Here is a 10613-nt window from a genome sequence, read left to right as displayed (position 1 = left end):
ACCGGCCTCTCCTGCCCCGGCAGAGCAGCCGGGACACCCCGGGTCATCCCTGCGCTGAGCGCGGCGCGGCCGGTGCTGTGAGGGGACGGGGGACGCGCGGGGCTCGGTCCTGCCTGAGGGGCAGCGGGTGGGAGCGGGGCTCGGGCTGTGGGTGCTGCGAGGCTGGGGAGCTCGGAGCTGCTTGGATAAAGTGAATACTCGGGTTTGACATGGGCTGGGCTCTCCTCACAGGCTGCCTGAGTTTGTGTCCCTCCTTAAGGCTTTTGGGATCCCTGCCCGCTGAAAGCACCCGTGCCATTCGTGAGGAAACATCGTTCCTTAAGAGGAGACTCTCAGTCCTGAAGTTTATTGTCACTGCTTTGTGAGGTTTGTTTTAAAATTGAGTTTTTCCAGCCTTTCTGCTGCCAGTGAGTTTAAGTATTTGGCTTTGTATTCTTTTATTTAAGTTATAATATTAATATTATAGTAGTACAAAAGTATGAGATCCTGAGAGTACAGAGTTGCATGGATTTTTTTCTCCTATATTTAGAAATAATTTGAGTTAAATCCCCCCTAACCCCAAAGGGTTTGGTTGCAGGTATGATTTTTGTCCTCATTTGCTTTTTAGATTCAGGAAAACCTTCAGAAGCCTAAAATGGAAAAAAACAACTTGAAAGGAAATGCAGAAGCCGTGGATATTTGTGACCTCAGAAAAGCAACTGAAAGGACTGAACTTGGGCTGAGAGTAAGGAAAATAGAGCAGATCCAGAAAATGATTCTGCTTTTTAAGTCTGTGTTAACAATTCACTCGGGCCACTTATTTGTTGTGTTACAAGAACCCTTTCCAATCAGCAACTGATGAGATTACTCAGACATTACAGTTCAGAATGATTGCTCCCTTTTTTGGGTCATCAGAATTAACTGATCTAACTAAAAATCAGATTTTTAGTCCAACTGAGGCACAAAGTTTATCAACTTTTCAGTCAAGCAAAGACCTGGTTGCTTAATGAACCAAGTTAAATAAAATTAATGTCCCTTATATCTTTGTAATAAGCTAAACATATTTTTTTCCCTCTAACAGAAACAAGCAGAAAATTATTTCAGTGCTATAGATGGCCAAGAGTTAACTCTTTCTTCAGCTGGTAATAAAGAAGTAAATTCCACAGAGCCCCCTAAGTGGTAAGTGAAACAGATGTTTTATTGCAGCAAGACACAAAAACTGAGGTGACATAATCACATAAAGCAAATGGGAGTATTGACCTAGAAAAAGTTAGTTTAGTCATTTCCTTTTTTGATTTTAAGTTACAAAAATATACAAGTGTAAATGCAATTCTGCGTGGCTTCAGCAGTGCTCTGCTAACTGGTGTGATTTTATTTCTGCCAAATGCAAGTTTAAATAACAATGCAGTCATTTGGCCGAGAGCAGGGTGGGTTGAGCAGGTGGAATCCAAGTGGTTTTTAGGAAGCTCAGTGCCTGTTTCTCTCCCCAGCAGGAGCCCTTTTGGTGCCTGTCAGCAGCAGCTGGTTCTGCCCCGAGTGGAGCCCCAGGCTGTGCAGAGGAGCAGCAAATCAGCCCCAGGGCTGTGCCAGGGCCCCCAGGTCTGGAATCACAGCCTGATCCCTCTGCACATCAATGAGTGCTGGGTGTCCTCAGCATCCCACAATGCTCTGGCTGCCATGGAGTCAGGGTTTGATAGCACCCCACGATGAAAGGGTTAAAAACTCCTCAGCAGAAGGAGCAGCTGAGATGGGAGCCTTCTCCCAGGCCAGGATAAGGTTTAGGCTGGGAAAGATCCCAGTGTCATCCATGCAGGGTGGAACTGGCCCTCCCCACCCACCCAAGCTGCTTTTATCAGGTGGTTTTTTATTAACAATTCCAGTTCTTGTTCTCCTGTGTGGCACTTTCCCCCTGCATTGATCATTTCCCTGTCAGCCTGAGTGAGGAGTCTGCATTGGGAATCACCTCCTGCTTTAATTGAAAGGTGCTCAATTCCCCCAGTTCTGGTTTTTAATAGCACCAGCAGTTTCCTCCCTGCATAACGGTGTGTTATGGTAATAAAATAAATACCACAAAAGCACTGATGAGGTGAAAATTGAACTTTCTGTCTCTGTGCAGCCATGTGGGTAAAAGAGTAATTGGCTTGGATAATAACTTGTGTTCTTACAACCCCAAATCTAAATGAGCATCTCATTGATACATCTGCTTGTAATTACCATCAAAAGAAGAGAGAATATATAGTGCAGATAAATAAATTAAAGCATTTTTACTGCTTTCACAAAGTAATACAGTTGTTCAATAGTTCAAGTACATATCTAATGATTGTTGAACTTTTTATGGCCTATTTTATTTGGAAAAGTTGGAATTTTCCTGGATTTATTTTTACTTTGTACAAAAGAATGTGCACCAAAATATTTTTAACTTAAGAAACTTCTGCTGTAGTAAAAACATAGGGCATCCCTCTGGGTTTTATAGATATGCTTTAGGTATTTCTTATAACAAGAAGAAACTTGTAAAGTCTTTTTCTGCCCATTGGGATTTAAATGATCATGATTTTTATTAGCAGAATAGTTGAGCTCGTTCCATGCAGATCACAGAGTGCATTAAGAACTATGTTTTAATTCTGATTACTGTCAGGGGTTTTTAATTCCTCATTCACTAATGATCAGGTCCTGTGCCTGCATTGATGTGTCCATTTGGATAATAGCTCAGTCTGTACAAAGTTTTCCATCTGAACAAAGGCACTTTGCTCTTTGCCCAGTTCTGTGTGGAGTTAAAAAATACCAATTTTTATAATTATTTTGCAAATTTACAACATGTTAGCCAGTTTCTGCCTCTAAACACTTCAGTCCCAGTGCAGTTATTTTAGGATTATCCCTATTCCATATTTCAGCAGCAGGTGGAAATGGATTTTAAAATCATGCTTGACCCAGAGAACGTGGAGAACAAAGCTGGTTTAAAACATCCCAACAATGAGACCAGGCTGCCACTTATAGCTAAGAAAAAATCTGCTCCTGTAAGTAACTTTTATTATTTTATGGATTTATTGTATGCTTTGCTTTGCACTATTACAGTTAACATTTATCAGTCCTAAATAAAATATTTCCATGAAAGTAATTTCCTCATAATTTCCTGCTTTTTGACATGGGTATTTAAAGATCAAAACATTTTGAGTGGTGATACTGGGGAAAACAGATCTGAAATGTAACAGGTTTATGTCCAAAGATCCAAATCCAGCAAAAATAGGGATATACCTGGGATGTGCATGGTCAGGAATGTCAGGAAAATCAGGCAGAGGAGATCAGCTGGAGCTTGGGGACTCCTGGATGTGACCAAAGATGCAGCAAGAATTTAAAGCCCATTCTTCTCTCTGCTCTGGGAGTGTTCAAATGATGGAAGATGAAGTTTTGATTTTTCCAAATTTCCTTCCTGCAACTGCAAATTTCAGTTCTGCTGCCAGTTCTGCAATTGTTCTGCAGCAGTAAAATGTAAAGATGGTATTTTTAGCGAAGAATGCTTTAAAAAAAACCCAAAAAAGAGTAGGCACAGCCATCCCTCCAAAAAATCAATTATGTTCACAAATTCAGCACAGCACTCTGGTCCACACAGCCAACGGTCTCACATGGGGATGCTCTTCTGAAATTTAATTTATGTGACAGAAGCATCCTGCAGCAAGCCCAGTGCTCTAGGAGAGATTCTGGGGTGGTTGGTTTTAAACAACATAAAGAGAATCTGCGAATGGCACAGTTGTGAGCTGCCACTTATAAAAAAAAATGATTTTTGGAAAGCTGTTGCCCAGACTTGAGAGGTGATTTGTCTAACCCTGTGATAATAGAGTTAATTAGAATAAAGCATCATGGCTAATAGGTTTTTAGAACCACTCTAAAACACTCACAGAGAGGAATATTATCTGACTGCAGAGAGCCATGTGTTTTACCACTCTCCCTGAAACATGCACTGAGCACAGAAAACTTATGGGGGATTTAAACTGCAGACATTTCATGTGAGTTACTCAGGCTCCCAGATACATATTTACACTCACTGAGGAGCTGACAGGCTTAAAAACCAAGCAGGTATTTCCTCTCCAATTTATTCCCTTCAAAATTTTAGGGCACAACGTGTGGTTTGGGATGTTTTGCCTTCTCTGGCTGTAAAATTTTTGCAATTGATATTTGCTGAGATATATTTGTTGTTAAAGGGAGCACTTAAGGAGGGGTTTTATATGATCTATATGATTACACATCTGATTATCAGCGGTAAAGCCAGTGAACCTGCGTGCAGCTTCAGGTGAGCATTTTGGGTGAATTTGGGTGAAATTTCCATGGATGGAAGCGGCTGCGGGAAGGGGCGGCCGGCAGGGGGCGCTGTCCGTACGCGCAGGTCCCTCCGGTGCCCGCGGGGTCAGCGAGCGGCTCCCCAAAAAAAACCCCTCAAAAATCGCCCTCAGCCGAGCAAATTCAAATTTAACTCCAAACTAATTGCTTGTCTCGCGCCATTCAGGACTTTCCAACCAGGGCTGAGCGGTTGAAAGAGTTGCGAGGTTGAAAAGTCGGGGTTGGAGGTGACCTGAGGGGTAAAGCACAAATCTACCCGGACTTTTTATTATCCTGCCATTCTACTAGTTGGAAAAATTATTAGTCAGGATTTCATTGTTTCACCAAAAATGATGTCTTTTCTTGCTCTTTTGGTATTATAAAGTTGCTGATGCTGGGTTTTATCATAGAAACTAAGAACAATTAACTGCTGCCCTTTTGGACCTAATAACAATGCTTCATCCTCTGCCAGGTTCTGTAGTTATTTTAAAATGAGGGCTGTAATTCTCTTTGAAACACATACTGGGCATCACTTTTTTTTTTTTTGCAGCTTATATCTGGATGAGAGATGAAAAATGAGGAGTGGATAATTATTAAATATGTATACTTCCCATGGAGTTTCCAGCCAAAGGAACAGTAATCTGAATTGCAGCAAAAATAATTCTGATGCACTGCTGCAATGTAGAAAAGATTCACAGCTCTACCTTCTGTTTTCCTAGGGCTGCTGTTCTGTTATAGAATTATACTGGCACTTTTGGGTCCTTGTTTTCTTATAAATGTATATTATACTGTAAACTTAGGAACCTTTTCATTTATTCATGAGGTAGAATTTAATATGGTGATGATTTCTAGCCTTTATGAGTTGCATCTTATCTAGTGTGCCTCTAATGGTGATGGCAGTGATTCTGGGGCTTTTTTTAAGCTCACTTGTTTGAGCACAACCATTCCAATCATATCTTCAATTATTCATTCTTTATTCAGCATTTGCATGCTGCTAATCATTAACGCTTATCCCTGAAAGTGTATTTATTTTCAAAATTATAAAGCAAAGCAGGGAAATTCCTTTCATTTCAAGTGACTGGAGGAAGTTGTAGAAGAAAACCAGGTCTTTTGGTGGCCCAGAGCTGATTGTGTTTTAAAGCCAGGCATGTGGCTCTAATTACAGCCAAAGCAGAGTTTGGCAGTGGTGGCAGGATGAGACTTAAACAAATTGATGTCACACTACAGTAAATCAAAAGAAGCTCCTTGCATTTGTATTAGGGCGTGGAATCATAATAAGCAGCACAGTGATTGAATAAAATCCTCTTGTCACCAAAAATAAAAAGGAAATAATTGCTGAGAGAGAGTTAAGCTAACAGATGAGTGCAGTCAGCATCCTCTCAACCTGGAAATGGGAACGTGAAGGTCACCCCCATCTCTCCTGACAAGCGCAGAACGTTTTGTTGGTAAACAAATTAATCTTTTGAAAGGTCACCATTTGTTTGAAGTTTTCCTCCAGTTGCTGTCAGGTGGAATTGGAGCTGGAGCGTGGCTCTGCAAGGCAGGGCTGTGGGCAGGGCCACTGGAGCTGTCGGTGCCCAGCTCGGCGTTCCCCGCCCGGCTGCGGTGCCACGCGCTGCTGCTTGCAGCTGCCTCCGGACAGCGAGGAGGGAGGCTCGGCCCTGAATGCCAAGCAGGAATCGAGCCCTCAAATCCTGCCTGCTGCAAGCTGGCCCTCTGCCCACCAGGAAACATCTTGTGCTTCCAGGCAGCGATTATCTGCCTCGCTCCCGTCTGTGCTGCTGCTGGGGCCTGTTTGACAAAGCAGTGTGGGATGCACCAAAGTCCTCCCTTCCTTCTCTTTCACACCTGTTAGGGAGGAATTCTGATGGGTCTGGGTTTCTGGGAGAGCTACAGAGCAGGAGGAGGTCAGGAAACGGGCAAAGCTTGATTGTTCCAAATATGTGGGAAATTGGCAGTTCAGAGCCATCTCTGGCTACTTTAGGAGCTTAGAGAAGGTAAAGATAACAAAAGATCTGTTGTTAAAGATGCAATTCCTAATTTCTTTGGAAGTTAAACTTACCTTCTCCAAGCCCTTTCCTGACAGTCTCCTGAACATCCTGAAAAGTCACCTTAGTTCCATTGATTTTATTTTGCTGTGCTTCCTCTTTCCCTTTATAGGGGTGAGTGCTGTGTCCATCAAATCCTGACAGGAACTTCTGAACAGCAAATCTGACAGTTTGGGGAAGATAGATGGAGTGATAAATTAATCTGTTGTATCCCTTTTTCCCATCACTATCAAACCCTCAGATTTTCTGATATTTCTTTACCAAATCTCACCTCTCTGTTCCTGGTTTGGAACACAAGCTCCTCTTTCCTCTGTATTTAATACCAATCTCTGTTTTGTTTTTTTTTTTACTGGAGGAAAAAATACTTACAAAGATATTTACCAAAAAACCAACAAAAAAAAAAAGATGTTCTAGTTAAATATTGCTAGGTAAGAAGAAAACAAATAGAGAACTAATCAGAAAAATCCCTGTGGTGTTCCAACAAGTGCCCTATTTAAAATGAAGCAAAAAGAAAAAAATTTTAGAGAGGTTTATCCACAGGAGAAAAACACTTTAGAAAGGGTAATAGAATTGTTTTTCTTGTGTCCCAGGTTAATTACACTCAGAAGCACTTGAAATGAAAAAATAGTTTTTTAGCACACTCCAAGCATATTTTAAGGCAAGTCAGCCTTGGTCTGCCCTGCAATTTAAGAGCTCCCTTCCAGCCCTGCAAAACTGAATTTTAGAAGTGCCCATGATGAAGCAGTGATGTTAAAAGTAAAACCTTTCTCTTGCAGTACTTTCATATTAATGTTTGAGGTCTGACTACGGTTGTGTTGGCTCCATTTCAGTGGCAGTAACTCCCAAAGTGGCAGCAGTTTGGCAGTTTTGCTTTGGTATCTCCCTGAGTTCTCCAGGAAGGAGCCAGTGCAGCAGCCAGGGTGCTGGAGGTGAAGGGATGGGGTGGGATTTTCATGGGAGCTGCTGTGGATCAGCTCCACGGCCCCGCTCTGTTCCTGTCCTGCTGGCACTGGGCAGTGTCAGTGAGAGATGGAATTACATTTCTGTTGCATCAGCCCTTGTTCTCACATCACACCTGCCATGGACTTTAGAGAAATTAATGGATACAGCAAAAAAGAATTAAATATCTATCTCCAATTAAAAAAAAAAATCAAAACCCCAAGCCTCCAGGCTGCTTTTGAACTCACACACTGCACCTGAACTACTTTTCCTTGCAGCTTATTACATCTCTATGAACACAATGAAAACAAATACATTTCATGTGCTGTTTATCATAACAAAACCTCATAACTGGGATTTAAATTAGGATAAAACTGACCAGGAGTAAAATCAGTGCTGCCCTACTGCTGCACCAGCAACAGTCTGGAAGAGGAATCACTGTTTAATTCAATTTCTTGCCTTTTATGTATTTTTGTTGTGGCCTCACCAGACTGCTGGGGAAATGTGGTTTATAATTTCCTTTTCAGTATCAAGTCACTTAGATGGCAGCAGACATAAAGTTAACCTTTGTTCCATGGTTATTGCTGTTTTCCTGGAATAGCAGGACATGAGGATTCATCCACCTCCATCCCTTAAAACAGAATGCTCCAGAATGGCCATAACTGAGATGAGGGCCTGGGATTGCTCTGAAAGCTTCTCTATGATGATAAAAAGTGCAGATTTTCTCTCCCTTATCTCTTGTGGGCAGCATTGTTAGACAAATGGGGAGGAAAGATTAGAATAGTTAATTTGGATCTGTCTCATTTCCCTCTTGAGAGTTCCTTCTCTCTTTTTAGAAAGTTGCTGGGTGCTGTTATTCAATAATTAGGACACAACAGTGCTCCAAAATCCCAGCCATGGCTTGGATTGCACTAAAAGCTTGATAATCACTCATTAAAAGCTAATATTTTAAAGTATTTCTTTTTTCTTTTGCTTCCTTGCCTGTGTGTGCATTTTATCTTTTTTAACACTGTTCTGTCAAGAAACAACTGCTCAGTTTTAAGGAGAGTAGTGTAAATACAAACTTCCTGAGATTCCTTCATTAAATAGTACACAAGGCATCAATTAAATTTAATTAACTTTATTTTCAACGACTGAAGCAACAACAGCAGACAATACTGTAGCATGCTCACAAGCAATAAAAGGAGTGGTGCACTGTTAATTCTTAATGAAACAGTCACAGCACAAATTCTATTTATTATTTATTGCTGCAGGAGTAGAGGAGTGTCTGTAAAGCTGTAAATCCCAGATCTCCCCGTGTCAGAGGAGGTTCTGTCTCTTCCCAGGTGTGCAGTCAGAAGACAGGGAAGGATCCCACAGCCAGCAGCCCTTGGCCTTTGCCTGCCTTCGTGTCCCTGGGCTCTCCCTTACCCCTGCTGGAAGAGGACACCCCAAAAGGTGAGTCCCAGAGGCCCCTGGGTGCTGCTGCTTCCAGCAGATATTGGGGGATTGAATTTCCCACCTGCTCCAAGAATTGTGATTTCAGGCATGACAAAGGATAGGGATGAGCCTTAGGCCCCTTGCTCCAGGTGTAGGGTGATGGAGGCTGTGAGTGTGTCCTGTGAGCATCACCCTGAGCCAGCTCTTGGAGCCCACAGGGTTCAGCTGCTGCTGCTGCAAAGAATTGTGTCTATGGTGGAGGTTCTGCTCTAAATGCCACTCAAGCTATCATCATTAACAGCTGGTTATTAATTGTTTAGTCTTAACTAGGCTTGGGCTGTTTTAGCAATCAGTTTTTAGTGGTAATTGCATGGTTATATTGTGCTTTACAAGAGTTGATTCTCATCTATTCTGCATATTAAATTGCATTGTACAAGTATATAATTATAGATATGCAAACATATTTCAGAATTAGCACTGGTGCAATATCTTACATGTATTTATCAAATTTTATAGGCACAGCTCACCTTCCTTCAAGGTAAAATATTGACTGTTGAAAGATAGGAATCTTTCAATTAAAGGAAACTGCTGCTTTTGTAGTGTTGATGCAGAACTTGGGTCTGCCTTTGCTTAATTCTTTCTTCATTGCCAAGAATTCATTCCCAGCTGGAATTGCTCAGGAGTTTCATCTTCTTGCAGGTGCCCTGAGCCTCCCTGGCCAGAGGCTCATCCTCCCAGCAGCACAGAGAGCTCTGCCAGCCCCTCCTGCCCTGCCCAGAGCAGCTCCTTTCCCTCAATTCCCCAGGCAGCACAAGAAACCAGCTCTAGGTGAGTACAGAGCACTGGAAGCACCCTCCAGCTTGCACCTCCAGCTTCACTCTCAGGTTTTACCTCCCAAGGAAAGAGCTCTGTGCCGAGCACTCACCAAATTCTGCAGGGCATAAAGCACAGGGAAATCCTGTGTCTTGCAACTGGGTAGGAATCAGATTTCTTCATCCCAGGGAGGGTTTGGTTCCTGTTCATTTCTGAGCTCCTCCTGGGTTCCTACCTGCACATTTCAAATTTTAAGCACCCAAATCTGAAGCTCTGCCCAGTGTTAAGCCAGTGGTGCTGGGAATCATGACTTTGACCAGATGATCAGGCCTCTATTTACCACATAATTCAATTAACAACTGATAATAATAAATAAAACCTGCAATGCACGTTTTATTTGTACAGGAGAGATCAGTAGCAGGCTGGACCCTGAGAACACAGACACTATCACCTTCCCAAAGCCAAAGGAAGCAATTTATGGCACATATTCCTCTAGCAAAGGGAACATTGCACCACTCCCATCCAGCAATTCCGTGGTTTCAGCAAGGAAACCAAGGCCAGAGTGGAGGTGTCCAGCTCAGCAGTTGGAATCTGAGGTGCACATTCCCCCTCAGACACAGGTAATTGATGGAATGGATCACTCAGTGTGGATAATGAGGTTTTTGTTTGTGTTTTTAATATTCTCTTCACCAGAGCTGGTCTAGGGAGGGACTGTAAATCACAGGAGGGTTTGAACCACATCCAGTAAATAGTAAATACTGAAATAAAATAACAAATACTTTGTGTATTCCCAATTTCTGCTCTTTCAAGTCTTCTACCTAAATTTGTCTGCGTTTTCTTTTTTTCCCACAGAATCTTAGAAAATTAGTTTAGAAAGGATGTTAGGAGGTTATCCAGACCTCCAGGCAGAATTACTTGTACCTGTAATATTGCAGACAGCTGTTTTTCTAACCTGTTCTGAAAACTTTGGGTGATAGCAACCCCTCAGCCTCCCTGGGCCATCTGTTCCAGTGCTTAACTAACTGTCTTTACTGTTATAAAAGAGTTTTTGAATGTTTCATCTCCATTTCCCTCACTGCAGTTAAGCAAATGTGGTGTTTCCCT

The 10613-nt window shown here is 42.2% G+C and overlaps 1 protein-coding gene across 11 annotated transcripts in view; it reads left to right on the top strand.

The window, feature by feature from the left end:
* Nucleotides 1–10613, top strand: part of IQCH (IQ motif containing H) — a 54146-nt gene that overhangs the window by 190 nt on the left and 43343 nt on the right. For 5 of the 11 annotated variants that reach the window (XM_071441136.1, XM_071441135.1, XM_071441128.1 and 2 more), the window contains exons 2-9: nt 232–366; nt 608–724; nt 1061–1158; nt 1470–1578; nt 2871–2993; nt 8603–8714; nt 9396–9524; nt 9915–10129. In XM_071441136.1, coding sequence (XP_071297237.1) covers nt 635–724; nt 1061–1158; nt 1470–1578; nt 2871–2993; nt 8603–8714; nt 9396–9524; nt 9915–10129 — 876 coding nt within the window. In that variant the 5' untranslated portion in view covers nt 232–366; nt 608–634. Of the gene's footprint in view, nt 1–231; nt 367–607; nt 725–1060; nt 1159–1469; nt 1579–2870; nt 2994–8602; nt 8715–9395; nt 9525–9914; nt 10130–10613 lie in introns of those variants that run through there. The other 6 variants (XM_071441134.1, XM_071441133.1, XM_071441131.1 and 3 more) reach the window with 6 other exon arrangements.

This window comes from Agelaius tricolor, unplaced genomic scaffold (genome assembly GCF_023055355.1).
Source record: "Agelaius tricolor isolate 1412-34295 unplaced genomic scaffold, bAgeTri1.0.p SCAF_16, whole genome shotgun sequence".
NCBI lineage: Eukaryota > Metazoa > Chordata > Aves > Passeriformes > Icteridae > Agelaius > Agelaius tricolor.
This window is presented reverse-complemented; position numbering and strand designations above follow the sequence as displayed.